The following is an 18687-nucleotide window of genomic DNA, read 5'->3' as shown; positions in this document are numbered from 1 at the left end:
ACCGCTATAAATTTTAATAAAAGCATTGTTGCGGAAAGTTGAGATGAAGCACTGAAAAATAATTTAAATGGAGGAAAGCCTTCGAAAAATAGGGATTTTATGTCGAAATTTAAGTGTCCTAATTGATAGTTTTTAATTCGGAACTCCAGCGCTCGAATACGCTACCTTGCGGTGATTTACAAAACTGCAAATGAAACTAAAACATTGCCACGTTGCGTCCCACGTGTGTCTGTTGACGTAAACACAGGCAGTTTGTTCTGAGTATTTATTAACGCAATCGATGTGTCTTAGTTTGCTTTCAGCTACAGAAATTAATTCGTCCCTTAGTAGTATTCTCGAGCTTCTCAAAATAATGTTAGTTTTCATTATTTCCTTAATAATTGGTGAAAGCGAAAATTCTGGATTAACAAACTTGGATAACGTTATACAAGGTAAAAAATTTTATTGTTTTGTATGAATTTGTAAGAATATGGGGGTTTTTTTAATCTTAAATTAATTAAACTTACCATATTTTACAGCAGCATTTAGTTGGAATGGACAGTATGCAAAATATTTTCTTGAATATATTATCGTAGAACAGCGGTTCCCAACCTTTTTCTCTTTGCGAACCCCTTGGAACAGGCAAAAAAGTTCGCGAACCCCCTGATGTTGAAATTAGTAACATGTAAGAAACAATAAAAAAACAGCATGTTTGCTTTCCATTTTTTGCAGCATTTGATTGCAATAAACAAAAATATAATTGTAAAATATCATTAAGTGCAAACATTAATAAAAAGTTAAAACTACATCTACAAGAAAAATTATAAACAAGAAGTTTTATAAACCAACTATTTTTTTTTAAGCATACTTTAAATTGGGGAAAAAATCCTTAATGCGATATTTGTGGCTGTTTGACGGAACAAAGAAACTGAAAGTTTGGTTCAATGTCTGACAGTTTGAGTCTTAAATCAGGCTCTGCATTCAATCTGCTTCGGTATTTATCTTTGAGATAAGTATAGGAGGAAAATCCTTTCTCGCACAGATATGTTGTACAAAATGGTAATAAAATTCGAATTGCTTTTTTGGACAAAACGGTATAGTCATTTCTTACACTGAGCCAGAAGTCAATTAACGAGAGCTCTTTAAAGATAGTTTTCAATGAATTATCACAGGATAACTCGATGAGCATTTCCTTTTCAGGTAATGTCAGGGTGTTCTCTAAGCATGGATTTCCTTCAAAAGGATTGCGTATCCAGTTGTTTGAGAGAGGGACGTTACGCCTATTAGGAAAATACTCGTCAAAAGTTAGTTCAAGATGTTGCAGATGTTCACATACATTTCTTTTAACGCTTTCATCAAGTTTCATTGAGTTTTCTGATAAAAAACTACTAAGAGAAGTGAAACAAGAAAACTCACCCATTTCCAGGCATTGGATCCAGAAATTCAATTTTTTTTTACCATAGCTTCAATTTTATCATATACAACGAAAATATTAACAACTGCACCTTGCAAGGATAGATTTAATTCATTTAATTTTGAAAAGATGTCAGCTAAATATGCAAGCCTTTGCATCCAAAGAGGATCGAATATGCAAGTGGACAAGTGAAATGGATGATCAACAAAAAATGCTTGGACTTCTGACTTCAATTCAAATAAGCGTGTCAAAATTTTGCCACGGGAAAGTCATCTAACTTCTGTGTGAAGAAGTTAAGTAACATGAAGGCTTCCCAATTCCTCACAAAGCGCGTGAAATAGACGGCAATTTGTGGCACGTGATTTTATGAAATTTACAATTTTTACCGCATCATTCAAAGTAGCGGATAATTCTGCGGGAATACGCTTACATGCTAATGCTTGTCTATGAATGCAGCAATGAGTCCATTCAATTTTCTCGTTGATCTTCTTTACTCGCACCACAAAGCCAACAAATTTTCCTGTCATTGATTTTGCACCATCCGTGCACACACCCACACACAAAGACCAATCTATTCCATTTTCTTCAAAGTAACTGTTGACCAGTTCGAAAATTGCTTCTCCAGTTGTGTTGGTTTTCAAAGGTTTTGCAAATAGTACATCTTTTTTAATTGTATCGTTAAAAATATACCTAACATAGACAAGTAATATTGCAGCGTTTGCTACATCAGTCGACTCATCAAGCTGGATCGCAAAATTATTCTCTTTTATTCTATTCACAAGTTCTTTCTCTACATTACTTGCCAAATCAGTAATTCTGCGTGATACTGTGTTGTTTGATAGCGGAAATAGGTCAATTTTTTTTGCTGACTTTTCTCTCAGCATACACTTAGCAATATCTTTAGCACACGGTCCAATTAAATTTTCTGCAATTGTATGTGGCTGTCCAGATCTTGCAATTCTATAACTGACTCGATATGAAGCTTTAAGGGCCATTTTACTATCTTCGTTGAATTCTAACAGGAACGTAGAGACGCTACACTTTTTATTATATTCCAATTTTCTTTTAAAATATTCGATAGGTTTGTCCTTGTGTGTCGGATGCTTTGTTTCGAGGTGTCTTCTCAGAAGTGACGGTTTCAAACTGCTGTTCGCTAGAACTTCGTTGCAGAGAAGACAAAGCGGTCTAGGTTCAGACTCTTCTCCAGTAAAATAAAAGCCCATTTGTAAATAGTCACTGTCATATTTTCGCTTTTTTCCTAGTTCACTTTTCTGTTTAGTCGGGGGAGGCGGCAGTTCATTACAGCTATCTATTTCAATATCCTGTGTTGATTCGAAAGTTACTGCTGATGTTGAGGGTTGATCGATTGACTGCTTGTCCATTTGTCGCTCAACCAAACTATCAGTTTTCAACCATCGATCCATAACAGCAGAAAGTTATTAAATCATAAAAATTACCAACACGATTATAACTTCACAAACAGAGTAGCAAGTTCATGTAGCGAAACCAATTGCAAACAAAATCACTTGTTTTCAAGCATCTCTAAAATATCTCTAAATACGTCTGTTAACAACTATTTCCCCAGAACTATGAGCATGCTGATGTTATATATTTTTGAAAACGAACAGATGGGTAAAATCCAGTAATAAATTTTAAGTTTGGAGCCTTTTGCTGTCATGTCTGCTATTCGATGACTGAATTCGAAGGAAATTCCCGAGTTATATTTCAACCAGATTAGAAATAATACCCCTATGATGCATTGTTTGAGAATTCTTTATTTTTTTCGACATATGTATATTATGTATATTGTTTGATTGACTCCGCGCGATGGCGCCTTTTTAAGGTCATCGTGATCCCCGCCACAGCTTAATACAACGTTTCTGCATGGCGCCTCGCAATAAAGAAGGAAGGATATCTCTTTTTGTTGTCTATCGAAAAAAAATGAGAAAATTTATTTTTAACCAAGATTATAAAACCGCTGAAAGTTTTTTTTTTTTTTTTTTTGAGCTTAATAAAAGAGTCTGGCGCGTTTTCAAATTAAAAAAAAAAATAGTAACTATGTGTGCAAATTGAATATTTTATAATTTTTCACCAAACTAGGAAAAATCCGCCATTGCACCGAAATTTTCGCGAACCCCCTTCCTGCACCTCGCGAACCCCTGGGGGTTCGCGAACCACCGGTTGGGAACCTCTGTCGTAGAACAAAATGAATAACCGAGAAAGAATTTACTTTATTCCTTTTATTCTCAGCTGAAAGGTTTCGCCAAATTTGTTTAGGGTTATAGTTTTAGTATTGTGCGAGCAAAGTAGCCTTGGCGAGATTTCGCGTTTTTAGTTAAACCATTTTTAATTTTTATCATGAGTGGAATAAAATGGTAGTAAGATTACAGAATTCGATAAGTGAAAGGAAATAATGGTCAATCAACTGAAAAGAAAACTACCACCATATATCCTTGAGAATTTTGTTGACGATTTGCATAACATGACACAATTAAATCGTAACTCAGAAATTAGAAAAATCGAAACAGAAAATTTTTAAATTAACCGATTCGGGAATTCGAGAGAAATAACTCAGCTACAAATGGAAAACAATAAGCGCTAAATAAAGAATAAATACCTTTGTGCTGAAAAATTAAAATGTCAGTAATCCAACGTTATTAAGCACAAAACTTGCAAATGATTGCAGACACGTGTTTCGGTGTTACAAGGAACACCTTTTTCAATGCAAAGAAGTGTGAGCTTTTGGATGAAAAGTCATCCGAGAAAAGCAACACGGTGGAACAGGAGGTAGTATAAATATCAAAAAATAGAAATTAAACAAAACAAAAAAGATAAAATGACACATGGAGACAAAATTTATTATATAATTCCATCAGGAAAAAACCGTTAAGTAATAAATTTTAAAAGAAAACCCATAAACAATGCAAAAAGTCCAAAAATGAAACCACTCTGAATAAATTAGCAATAAATTTACCAGCGGGAAAAACTATGTATGGAAGCAATGTATCAAATGGAGAAATGCAGAAAAAACAGAGTGAAGGATAAACATATTGGAATTAGTTAATCACAAAACGAAATAAGAAAGCAAAAAATGAAAAAATAAAAGTAAGAAATGTACGACGTTTACATAAAAATAATAGAAAATCTAAACCAATTTTAACAAAGGAGTCCACACAGAGGAAAAATAGGGAATTGCAGTAAGATCGTTAACTAAATTAGAACGGTTCCTCAGGATGTGAAAAGATTCCCAAAAATCAAGATCCAACGAATTGGGGCATTTTTGGATAATTTGATAAGAGTTAAAATCAAAAGAGTGATTCGATTCCCAACAGTGTTGAGCAATACTGGATTTATTCAGCTGTTGTTTTCTCACATAGCTTTGATGTTCTTTTAACCGAAATTTCGGTTAAAAGAACATCAAAGCTATGTGAGAAAACAACAGCTGAATAAATCCAGTATTGCTCAACACTGTTGGGAATCGAATCACTCTTTTGATTTTAACTCTTATCAAATTATCCAAAAATGCCCCAATTCGTTGGATCTTGATTTTTGGGAATCTTTTCACATCCTGAGGAACCGTTCTAATTTAGTTAACGATCTTACTGCAATTCCCCATTTTTCCTCTGTGTGGACTCCTTTGTTAAAATTGGTTTAGATTTTCCATTATTTTTATGTAAACGTCGTACATTTCTTACTTTTATTTTTTCATTTTTTGCTTTCTTATTTCGTTTTGTGATTAACTAATTCCAATATGTTTATCCTTCACTCTGTTTTTTCTGCATTTCTCCATTTGATACATTGCTTCCATACATAGTTTTTCCCGCTGGTAAATTTATTGCTAATTTATTCAGAGTGGTTTCATTTTTGGACTTTTTGCATTGTTTATGGGTTTTCTTTTAAAATTTATTACTTAACGGTTTTTTCCTGATGGAATTATATAATAAATTTTGTCTCCATGTGTCATTTTATCTTTTTTGTTTTGTTTAATTTCTATTTTTTGATATTTATACTACCTCCTGTTCCACCGTGTTGCTTTTCTCGGATGACTTTTCATCCAAAAGCTCACACTTCTTTGCATTGAAAAAGGTGTTCCTTGTAACACCGAAACACGTGTCTGCAATCATTTGCAAGTTTTGTGCTTAATAACGTTGGATTACTGACATTTCAATAAGCGCTAGCCAAGCAAGGCAAAAAAGTATCATCTTCTTTCGATAACAATTTGTAATGTCATATTGAATTTTCTAGCATTAATTGTTGTTCTTGTTAGGCCACAATTATTATTTAGTTTTATCAAGAATTGATAAATATCGAATTCAACATCGTGGAAATAGCTGCTTAGAACTACGAACTACGTAGTTTGCATTAATCTTTGACGTTTAGTAATGCTTCTTGAATTCTCATTTCTTTCTACGTGGGCCAGAATATCCATAAGACTTTGAAAATTAATTTAAAAGGAATAAAGCGAAAAAATCATATGTGCGAACAAAAATCACAACACTTTTAGCATTTTCTTCGTTACCATGTGCGTCAGTTTTAGTTTTTAAGTCCGCCATTAGACAGTGACTTCAGTGCCCCCTATAGTTCGTTGGAGTTGCGAATTGATATCTCCGCTAATTATTATCGGAGGATTATGTTAAATAGCCAAACATGAAGACGGGAAGATTACGAATCCATCGATACCTGGTTCGATGGTCAGTTCACTGTCGTTCGGGAGAAGAAGCTTATAGATACGCTCAGTTTTTAATTATATAAGAGATAATTGAACTTAGAACAAATCTTACCTGAAGATCGGCCACTTCGAGGTCTGAACATGCTGGCATTGAAGAGTTTGACTGAATCATTTGCCCATTTTGCGTTGATGGTGAAGCAATTTGTGTATTCGTAATTGAAGTAGCTTCCGATGCTGAAAGTGAGAAATTGCAACAGAAATTAGTCTATTTATTGTATCACGTTAGAGCCGCTATATAGACAGGCCGATGCATCAGCTTAAGTTTAGCCATTTTGGATCGGATTTTTCATTGTTGCCCTGTTAGGGTTACTACAGCAAAGTTTCGGATTTCGCCAGATTTTCCGAAAATAATATTTTATCTTATAATCAATTCACGTGCCGCTAATTATGCTGACAGTGAACAATCACCAAAGCGATAACTCACCAGAAAGATAGCCACTCAAACACGCGCTCCGATCCAAAATGGCTAATCTTAAGCTGATGCGTCGGCTCGTATATATAGGGGCCTTATATCACGTAAAAGCTTCGTTATGATAAAAGTTAGGCAACTTCGTGACAAAAGTGAGAGAAAACATAAATTTGAACTTACCTACGCACATATTCTAAGCAGCAATAAATCTATAACTATCCTTTGTACAGATTTGTTATGAAAAACATTATCGTATCATATTTCATTTTGTAAAAGATTAAAATGCTTTAACATTTTTAAAAATTTATTTCAAACCTGAAATTATTTTCATTCTCTTTTAAACAGTATTCTTAAATAGAGCATTGTTTCCTTGCTTTCTTTTTTTTTCTTACTGCATTCATACTATTGTTTTAATGCTGATGATTTTGGAAAGTATCCTCACATAGATAATAGACAATGATCGAGTAACATTCCTGGCGTCGTCAACAATGAAACTGGCGCCATGGCATGATAATTTGATAACATGTTTTGGTAATGTTTAACACGCAGGGAAAGGCTTTATTGTGACAATGCTGAACTCGATCCGGTAACTGAACTGTTTTACTGGTACGACTGTACCATTTCAGGGAAATGAAGAAACGAAAAAGGAGTCAGCAACGAACGCTATCTACTTGAGTTTGGGGCTAATCCACTTTAGTTAGGGTTAAAATTTCAACTATCAAAATATCATCAACAGGCGATGGCTTCGTCCAAATGTAGAAGCAATTTTCACCCGTCATATCTTGACGAACGATTTTCTAGCATAAGAATAAATGTCGGGAGCTCTGCTGGCTGGTACACCATACTTTAAAGCTACCTTCTGAGCAAGACTAAAATGTTTGATGCTACGTAGCAGCAACACGTTCCACACAGTTTTTCTGCAATTTTGTACCATGGACGCTTATAAAAACATCAACGTTATGTCGTAGCTATGAAATTTCATCCAAATCCCTTTAGCAGAACCGTAGCTGTCAGCCTCTGAATACTATCACTTTAATTTTAACTACCTTGTGTATGTTTAAATTAAAATGTTACGGGTAGTAATATTAAATGAGGAGTAATTTATCAAAAGAAAACATATCCACTTTTAACAAAAATTCATTTTATGACATTTTCTAAATCGTTCATATGACCTTTATCAAATCACTTACTCTTAAGAAGTCCAAACGAGGAAAATCCTATTTTATTTAAGGGTAAAGTGTGGCTTTTTGATCAAAAGGTAACAAATCCGTTCTCTGCACTTTTTATTTTGAACAAAAGGGGACATATCCTGAAAGAATCTGTAGTACGAAGACTTTTAGATTCAAAGCAACACATGCCCAAATTCCTCAAATTTTAATCCACTACTTTTGGGTTCATGTACTTCGATAAGAGAATATGAGAAGGTGAAATATTAGAGTTTTCATGAAATTGGAATATTCAACATTCAGGTTTTCGTTTAAAAGGGCACATATCTAAAATTAAGATGGTGATGTCTCCTCTGGGCCATGATTTGCTGTGCTTTTGTGCTCAATTCTGTACCCAGAGAAGTTGATAAAACTCCCTTGATAAAACTTCTCACTTCCTGCACATTTTTGGAAAATGGATATGTTCTCTTTCGATAAATTAGTCCTCAAATGCAAAGTTTCGTTTCCAAAATATCATAATATCGTTAAAAACTACACATCTCATTTTTAATGTGAAGTGTAATTGTTTAGAAAATAAGAACTTTTATGGTCTTTTAATTTTTATGCAGCAACAGTATGCAAATATCAGTCGAGGGCAAAAAAACAATCTACAATAGAACCTCATTTATCCGGCCCCCATTTATCCGTATAAAGTTTGTAAAGTTAAAGAGAATTGCATTTGCCGAAATAATAATTTTTAATTATCTTTGCAAGAGCGGATTAATAAGTTCGCCAAATATTCAATTTTATTTGATTAAACGTACAATTCCTTTATAGAACGTACAATAAAGTATCTAGTACTAATCTAACAAACAGCATGACGAACTTTGGAGCGTCAATCCGACAGCACTGCAGCTGAACTATAAATGATAAAGTATTTGTGAGAAGCGGTATTACAGTGAAACCTATGTATAACAATACTGTCTACACTGTAAAAAAAAAACTGTAAATTTTGAAGAAGTTATCCGTATTTTTTACAGAAAAAAACTGTTCGTAATAAAATACAGGATTTCTCTGTTTTTTTGAATCTGTAACCGGTTATATTTTGTTTTTCTTCGAATCTTCGAAATTTCGCCCGCGTGTTTGGATTTTGGTTCTCGTGCTCGAGTTTTTGATCTTATATTTATTTAAAGCGAGTAAGCCTTAAATCGTTTGCAACTTCCATTTCATTGCATCCTAATCAATATTTTATTATTATGTTTTTTTGTCATCTGTTACAGAGGCATATTCGGAAATTTACCTTTGTATACATGTATTTCGTAGTAGTATAGTAAATATTGAAATGGATTTATGAAAGTATAGTTTCTTTTTTTAATCTTCATAAAATAATAAATCAGCTTGAATAAATAATAAAAATACGGAAGATTTCTGTAAAATAAACGGAAGAAAACTGGCGTCCTGGCTGACAGTTTTTTTCTGTAAATTTTACGGATTTTTTTTACAGTGTATAACAATAAATCTGTCTATAACGATATTTTCCTTGGTCCCAGCAAAATGTCAGCATAAATAATCGAACTGCCTATAACGATAACTTGTGTATAACAATATCTTTTTTAGGTCCCAACCCCAACAATACCGTTATAGACAGGTTTTTGACTGCATGAGTTTTGTAACAAAGCATTGTTTTTACTTCCTTTTACAAAAAAGGAAGTATTGTATTCGCAAAAAAAAATTCACTCAAAAATCAGCCTTAATTTCCATTTTGCTCACATCGAAATGACTGTTGAGTTTTTTTTTTCGACCCGACCACATATAAATATGTACCTAAGAACGTATAGACGCCTGAAATATCCATTTTGACGTTTCCCGAGTTAATTACTACGAGTTTTCTCGTGACGTCTGTATGTACGTATGTATGTGTGTATGTATGTCGCATAACTCAAGAACGGTATGTCCTAGAAAGTTGAAATTTGGTACGTAGACTCCTAGTGGGATCTAGTTGTGCACCTCCCCTTTTGGTTGCATTGAGGTGTTTCTAAAGGGGTCTTTTGCCCCTTTTTGGCGGAAATCATTGTTAATTTCGATATAAACTCAAGTGGTGTTATAATTTGTCAAACACTTGGCGATATATCGCCAGTCTTTTGGTCGCCAACTTAGTGACAAATTTGGCGATTTTTTTTTTTTTAATTTGGTTTCAAATTAGCCACTGTTGGTGATATTTAGAGAGTAAACAATTGAATCATATTAAAACTGCCAATAATGAGAAAATGACATTAAATTTGAGTAAAAGGAAGCCATGTGATGCACACATCAGCTCGTTTGCTGTAGTAATGATGAGTGCTTATTTAAGAATGTGTCTTGCTTATACCCGGATTATTTTAAAATCTGGATTGCCTTCGGTGTCAGTTCGTCCGGATAACAATGCTGTACTGTATTAAATAATAAGAAAATGCAACACCATCAATAAACAGCGGATCAAATCAATACTTACAGTCCATCGCAGGTGGAATCTTCAAAAGAACAGGAGCGTATGAAGCTCTCTTTTCGAGTGCCCAAAAATATTCTTATTGATCTGTTCAGGTATTTATAGGTGTCCTGCAGCCTTGTAATGTAGTTCTGATTAATAAAGAACAAAGTAAATTCATGAGTTAGCATTTAAAATATTACAGAACTATGGATGATCTCGGTGCAAGAAAGGGGCAGCTCCTTTTTTTTTTTTTTGAGCAATCACGATTGCTCATTGCTTTCATTTGACTGTTTTGATGTGCTATCATTTTATTTATCAGCACCCTCCGCACCATCACCGTCGACCGGGTCCTCACGATGCTGCTCCTATAGCGAAAGCCGTCTCCAGGTTGCATCCATGTCCTACACACACGCGCATACATACGCAGCTACACACACACGCACGCACACACATACACACACATACACCTACACAAACACATACACATACACCCACGCATACATACAGACACCTACACATACACACACACAAAAACATACACATACACACAACTACCCACACATTCATGCCTGCACACAGATGCAAACACATATGCCTACACACCCCCATACACATACCCCCCCCCCCACACACATTCATACACACAACTACCCACACACTTATGCCAGCACACAGACAAACACACATGCCTACACACACATACACATACCCCCTACACACAAACACACATACCCCCCACACACAAATACACACGCCTGCATACACACACTCGTGATTGCGAAAAACATAATTTGAATTCAAGATGTCAAAATTCAAATTAAATTTTTTTGAGCAATCCCGATTGTTTATTGTTCTCACTTGACCGTCCTTGATGTTGTGGTTCCTTTTTCAGCTTGGATCAGGGACACCAGCACCACCGCCCACCGGTCCCTGCAGGCCCGGCTCCGAGCTCTGCCTCCTGGAATCCTTTTCTCCTGGTCGGTGGCGTCCATGTCCTACACACAGGCACGCTCATACACACACACACACACGCACACGCTCATACACAAGCCTTTACACACATACACACACGCCTACGTGCATGCACACAGGTCTACACACACACACAAGCCTACACGTGCACGCACGCGCTGCTACACACACAACTATACACACATAACCGCCCAGGAGGAGGGGCAGGCTTGGGAGGACATGAGCCGTTTCTAGAAACAGTAACCCCCAACGAGCAGGGTTCTGTCGCAACTCGTGATTGCGAAAAACTTAATTTGAATTCGAAATTTCAGAATTTTCAAATTAATTTTGAAAATTAAAAAGTTTTTTTTTCTTTTTCGCCCGTTTTTCGTATTACACACAATTATTGCGTATTGCACAGAAGAAAATTATTATCTTTCGTTCTGTACAAAGGCGAGACATCTCCAACCACGGATAAGATATTAACGGATAGAAATTTTAAACAGTCCATGTTTCACTAGGAAGTAAAGAGAAAATTACCTATTTTGTTGTATTATTTTGAAAACATTCTTTATTAATAGAGAGGCATTGCATTTTTAGAGCCAAATGTTATTTAAACTATTATTAAAAATTTAAATATTATTTGAATTATATTTAAATATTCAAATATTATTTGAATCTACTACATTAAAATTCGACTTCTTTAACGTGAAATGGCAACACCTGTCTGTATGTATGTATGTATGTAAATTTGCCATTCTAATTCTTGAATACGGTAGCGATTTGAGGTTTGAATCAAGTATCGAAAGATTTGTAAGTTTTCGGGTACCATGATTAGTCAACTTGCATCTTCATTCAACTTTATTTAGTGGAGGTATTGATTAAAATCTTCGATTTTTCGGGGTCGCGTTTTCTCTCCAGTAGTACAGCGTCGAAGGCGCTGTACTTTGGAGGTTTCGGTACATCATCGGGGGAACAGAGTTGTACACCAATTCGACGCAGGCGGCTATTATTAAAAATCCAAATTTCCTTTTAGATTATTACACGTATTTAGTGGAAGAACGGGACAGTTCGAATTCGTAACTAATATTTTGACAAAACTTACATTATAATTTAAAAAAAAACATTGAAATTGGTTTCAACAAAGGCAATTTCAACATAATATCAAATCTAAAGACAAAATCTTTTTTTTGCGATTGCTTAAAGTTCGACCTAAATGTAGCGACTAGTTTAGAACTGGATAGGGGGAGGGGGGAGGCGTAAGAAATTTTCAAGTTTGATAAGGATTAATCTTTACAAATAATAAAGCTGAAAGTCTCTCTGGATGTCCGGAGGATGTCTGTAGGATGTCTGGATCTCTGTGACGCGCATAGTGCCTAAACCGTTCGGCCAATTTTCATGAAATTTGGCACAAAGTTAGTCTGTAGCATGGGGGTGTGCACCTCGAAGCGATTTTTTGAAAATTCGACGTGGTTCTTTTTCTATTCCAATTTTAAGAACAAAATTATCATAAGATGAACGAGTAAATTACGAAATTATCATGACGTGGAACCGTAACATGGACACAAGCCAATTGGCGAGGAAATTCACCATACATTATTTGTAAATATACAGGCGAACCAAAAAACCTTTTAATTCTTCTATTACGGGCAAAGCCGTGCGGGTACCACTAGTGAATAATAATTCCGAACTACTGTTTTAAAGAACCTCAGGTAAGCAATACGACATCGTATTTATCTAAGGTTCACTTGTCACATAAAGTAATGGACCATGTGGCTCGCTATTTAACAATCCCAAAGCCAATAAAATGCAATCTGTAAGCAATATTGATTGCTCAAATTTAAAAAAGAAAAAAAATTAAATTAATTTGAATTTTGTCATCTTGAATTCAAATTATGTTTTTCGCAATCACGAGTGTGTGTGTGTAGGCGTGTGTGTTTGTGTGTTGGGGGGGGGGGGGTATGTGTGTCTGTGTCTGTGTGCAGGCATGAGTGTGGGTAGTTGTGTGTATGAGTGTTTGTGTGCGTGGGGGCGGGGTATGTGTGTGTGTGTGTGTAAGCATATGTGTTTGTATCTGTATGGGTAGTTGTGTGTATTTGTGTGTATGTGTAGGTGTCTGTCTGCATGTATGCGTGTGTGTATGTGTGTAGGGGTATGTGTGTGTTAATGATATGGACGAACCTGGAGACGTTTTCGCTACAGGAGCAGCATCGTGAGGCCGGCCGACGGGTGGTGCTGGCAGAGGTCGGTACCGGTGGGAAATAAAATGATAGCACGCCAAAAATAGTCAAATGAAAGCCATAAGCAATCGTGATTGCTCAAAAAAAAAAGAAATGCAGCAATTTTCGCACAGAACTCTTTTTGGGGGAGAGGGAGGGGTGAACCTATTTAAACTGCCTTCTGACTACTACAGCTTTGCTAAAAATTCGTTGTTGTCAGCATTTAAAATATTAGCGGTCAAACCAAAAAATTAGACATAAAAATTTTAACATGTTATTTCATTCAAACCTAAAATAAATTTAGTTGTTACAGACAGAGACCGAGATTATCTGATGTTAATATTACATCATGCAGCAGATGAAAAATAAGTGTGGTTTGTTTTCGATAAATTGAACGCTAAAAGCGTTGAGAATGATTAATTATGCTGCATTTTTATTCACTGCGAAGCATTGCGTTGGAAAATTGCATTACCAACTTGTCAGATCCTAAAAATTTTTGCGCTCTCACCTTAGCTTGCAAAATATGAACTATTAAAAGACTAATCAGACTCAAACCTGTTTTGGTGCTGTGGATAAGGATCGTGTCAAAGAAAACTCATAAAACAAATCACACAAAATTTTACCAGACTCAAAAAAAAAAAAAAGAAAACAAAAAAAAAAAAATAATAATAATAATTTGAATTTTGACATCTTGTATTCAAATTATGTTTTTCGCAATCACGAGTGTGTGTGTGTGTGTGTATATGTATGTGTGTGTGTGCATATGTGTGTGTATGTATGTGTGTAGGCGTGTGTTTATATGTGTGTGTGGGTATGTGTGTGTGTGCATATGTGTGTGTGTGTGTGTAGGCGTGTGTGTATGTATATGTGCGTAGGCGTGTGTGTTTGTGTCTGTGTGCAGGCAAGAGTGTGTTGGTATGAGTGTGTGTGAAAGTGTATGTATATATGTGTGCGTGTGTGTGTGTAGGTGTGTATGTATTCAGGATATGGACGCAACCTGGAGACGGGTTTCGCTAGAGGAGCAGCATCTTTACGGGCCGATCGACGGTGGTGCTGCAGAGGGAGGCAGGGGGAAATTAAAATCATAGGAACGCCAAAAACAGTCAAGTGAGAACAATAAGCAATGTGATTGCTCAAAAAAAAAAAGAGGTTTCGCAACAATTAAAGTTTTTTTTTTATAATGCAGCGAGTAAGGATCACATAAAAAAGTCCCACAAAGAAAACAACTCAAAACCTTGCGGAATGGCTTTTAATCGCTTTTTCAAAACAAAACCAAGACACGAGGATTGGCAGCAACTTGGAATCTCGACCAATCATTTAGAATCTGATTTAGAAAATTCACCTGTACACCTGATAGCATTTTGAAATATTTTGTTTGCATATGTTGGGGAATGTGGGGCAAAGTGTAATGGTAGGGATAACTTACTTTTTTCAAAATGAACAAATTGAAAATTTGTTCTGAAAATTACGGTACATAAAGAAAGGATAATGTATTTTAGAATAAAACTTGCATTAAAACATTATTTTTCTTTTTTGGTAATAAGTTTGTACCTCCAAAATAAGATGGAAAATTTTCACTTTTTTTCCTTGGGGCAATGTGAAAAATGAACTAATTTTCTATTGATTTTCTTTCTATTCGATCATTAAAGATATTTTTGATAAAATAAATAAGTAAATAAAAGAATCTATGAATAATAGAAAAGAAAATGAAACAATAAATGAATACATAAATAAATTAATGTATGAGAAAAAATAAATGAGTGAATAAGAGAGTGAATCAATAAGAAAATAAATGCATGAATGAATAAATAAGGGAACTATTGAACGAAGGAATGCAAATGAACTAATTAATAAATTAACATGCAATTAATTTGATAAATACTGAATAAGTAATTGAAATGAACTATTTCACTTTGTCCCGCATGCACTTGACTAACTGAATAAAGCATTTAAAATACAAATAAGCTTAATACTAAATAAATGAATAGTGATCTGACTATTTGTAGATCTTAATTAATAATTCAAATATTAATAACAAGAACTGTATCATTTAATAATATCAAGAATAATTTTTGACCTACAACAAAATGTTACAAGATGAGTATCAATTTTTGAAAATTGCTTGTGTTATCATATTCTTTGATTTTCAAAAGTAATTTTTCCTTGACTGGAATCGACTACACATAGTACTACATAGTAACATAGTTAAAATAATACTGGATAGGTGGCGCTAAAAGCAGAGTCAATATTTCCCCATTTCACTTTGCCCCACATTCCCCTACATATACAAAACTTTTCAAAACGTATAACCATTATCCTTCGCAGTCTGTCAAAACGCAAACTCTCATGTAGTAAGTTCAAAATCGTTTTCGTCGATTGGGGGGAAGATACTGCCTCGTTTTGTTCAGAACTTTGAACTTCGTCAATTATGCTTTAATTTGATTGAAATTCTCGTATACAGCACAGAAAAAATCCCCCCTCCCCCCCCCCCAAAAAAAGAAAGACCGAACAAAAAGTTTTTAATGTATACTTATTTTATTTAACACAAACAAACGTTAAATTATGCACTAAAATGTGTCACTCATTTTGAATCTCATTCCTTATTCGTATCATCAACGAATTTACTAAACGTAGTGCAAAATGAACAGAGAATAAAGAGGCCATAAGTGCAATTAGGAAAAGAAAAAAATACTCGCCTCATAATTCTCGTTTTCCCTTGGCTTACAAATTTCTGAATCGAGTTTGCACCACTCTTTGTGACGAACTCTGAAAAATTCAAATTTGCACATTTACAACCATAACTGACCAAAAAACTTAAAACTGTACTAAACATTTTCTGTTCTTTGTAGTTATTTTCGTTGTACTTGTGTTCATTAACAACTATACTCACAAAATTAGATACAAAATTTTGAATTTGGAAAATCAGACGTAATAGAAAAAAGTCATCTACTTTTCCAAAGCTAACGAAATCTTCAAGTGTCTTGACAGTTACGAATTTTTGCGATCTATATGTTCTTTTTCTCATCTTATAATATTTTCTTAAAGTTGCTTCTTACGTATTTTTCCACCAAACGTATTATAGTCCACCTCAGCATTGTAGGAGAATTGGTAGGAAATGGGGAGGGCAGTATACGCGATAATAAAGCCTTCCACAATGTGCACTAACCGGGAGTTTGACTTGAGTTTCAGTTGAAATTTATTTCCTAAATTTTACGAACGAAAAATCTTGTTTCGCTGCCGCTTCATTATAGCAACCCTTGCTTCTCGTGTTTTCAACCTGCTTTGAAGTGGACTCTTCCAAAGACGAATGCCAACAATGCTGAGGAGGACTGACTATATATATTACATATTTCTGACAAAACCCCATCAATTCAAAACAACTTTTAATTGAAACTCGCCCGTTATTTTTGCTGCATCCTGTATAACGAACGATTTCAATGGCACCTTCTATACACGAGTCAGTAAGATAATATGTGAAATATTGCTTACCTGTTCTTCATTAATGAGATAAAATTTTTTTTACCCTACAGGATTTATAAACAATATGTGATTCATCAAATTATAACAGAGTGTGGCTTGCTGTATAAGATCTGATAAAAAATATCCATTAATGTATTTTAGAAAGGAGTGTCATTGAATGAGCATATTTTATGGGAGGTATTTGGAGCCAAATTTGAAAATGTGCATTAATCGGTATATGAGACTGTTTCTCTCTATCTTTCCCTTTAATATGATGGGTCATAAGTTTTGCAGTAGTGTTTGACAAATGTGAGTTTTCAACAAGTGCAAATCCAGAAATTGTTCAAGGACGGCGCGGTTGAATTTTTAAATTAGCTCTATTACTACGTATCTAGTTTACATATGCTCGGGGGCGGGGACTTTCAAAAAATTTTTACCTAACACAACTAAAATATAGAGATCTATCCAAGGAGGTCCCCGAACCTATTCCTTTGATTTTCCGTTGAAAGATGTATTCTAAAACTGTGTTTTAGGACTTCAATAATAATTCTGGGGGAACGTTTCTAAACACCCTCCACTCAACGTGATCAAAGGTCGTCTAAAATTTCGCTTTTTTCGAATTTCAGTTTCGAAAAATTATTAGAGGAAAGTATTGTGGAGGGAAAAATTATTGGAAGGAACCGGTTTTCCCGCTAATACTACATGAGATGCATACAAGTGCGTCTTTAAGACTTAAATTTTGCAAAATACCCTGGAGAAGGCCTCCAAACTCCTCTTCCTAACATCATCAAGAATCGTCTGAAATTCCCTTTTTGAAACTTCAATTCCGAAAAGCTTCCGAGAAGGAGATTTGAGCCCCACTCATTTCCATAGTGTCGTCAAAGATGATCTACTCTTGCGTTTTAGAGCTTCAATTTGGAAAAATTGCCGATGCAAGGTCTCCCAAGGAAGGGGCGATCGTCCCCATCGTCCATCCCTTGACGGATACAAGGGTGTATCCGTCCTTGGTTTTCCAGATGCTTAGTTAACATGTGTGCATGTGCGTGAAGCAGTAAAAAAGGTGGTATTTAGGCAAGCTTTTCCCAAAATATGATTGAATACTGATTCAAAGTAACCAAATTATGATTATCAGCATCTTATACATATAAAATCTGAGTATCTATCTATCTATCTATCTATGTCCAAGCTTCTTCTCCCGAACGACAGTGAACTGACCATCGAACCAGGTATCGATGGATTCGTCATCTTCCCGTCTTCATGTTTGGCTATTTAACATAATCCTCCGATAATAATTAGCGGAGATATCAATTAAAAACTTTTAATTATGACTCTTAGATTTCAAAATCAAATCCCTATTTTTCGAAGGCTTTCCTCCATTCAAATTATTATTCAGTGCTTCAACTCAACTTTCCGGATGAACGCTTTTATTAAAATTTACAGCGTGAAGAAAATCATTGAGATGAAAGATCTGTTGCCATTTCTTTTTCTCGAATATGAACAGGTAAAATTCTTGTTTTTGTTTTGAGGCTTTTCCTGTAATCAGGGTGTTTAAGTTGTTTACTTTTCGATTATTTTGCCGTAATCTGCAGCAAAATTTTGCTGTGTTTTTTTTTTTTTTTTTGTTCAAGCCTGATTGTTAAATACGCGTCACATGACATAACTTTCATTTTCGAGGAGGACCGTGCACGTCGTAAAGTAAATGAGTGATTTACAAGTTATTTGAGTTCTTTGAGGGTTTGTACCTGGAAAACGGATTGATGTAACTCTTGTACGACCATGTGGATAGAATCCATCCAAATATTTATCTGAGTGGTATGTTGCATTAATAAACACCCGGGCAACGCCGGGTAGTAGACTATTTTATGTAAAAAGCGGATTGTTATTGTGCATAAATATTTCCGATATAGTCTATCAG

General features: G+C 35.0%; 1 protein-coding gene across 1 annotated transcript in view; it reads right to left on the bottom strand.

Moving 5' to 3' along the window:
* Window positions 1-18687, bottom strand: part of LOC129226397 (degenerin mec-10-like) — a gene marked incomplete at its 3' end in the record, with an annotated part of 44348 nt that overhangs the window by 16686 nt on the left and 8975 nt on the right. Inside the window, exons 3-5 of the mRNA XM_054860998.1 lie at window positions 16010-16079; window positions 10168-10292; window positions 6175-6296 (exon numbers count right to left, since the gene is read on the bottom strand). Coding sequence (XP_054716973.1) covers window positions 6175-6296; window positions 10168-10292; window positions 16010-16079 — 317 coding nt within the window. The remainder of the gene's footprint in view (window positions 1-6174; window positions 6297-10167; window positions 10293-16009; window positions 16080-18687) is intronic.

The sequence above is a fragment of the Uloborus diversus genome, chromosome 7 (assembly GCF_026930045.1).
Source record: "Uloborus diversus isolate 005 chromosome 7, Udiv.v.3.1, whole genome shotgun sequence".
In the NCBI taxonomy this organism is placed as follows: domain Eukaryota; kingdom Metazoa; phylum Arthropoda; class Arachnida; order Araneae; family Uloboridae; genus Uloborus; species Uloborus diversus.
This window is presented reverse-complemented; position numbering and strand designations above follow the sequence as displayed.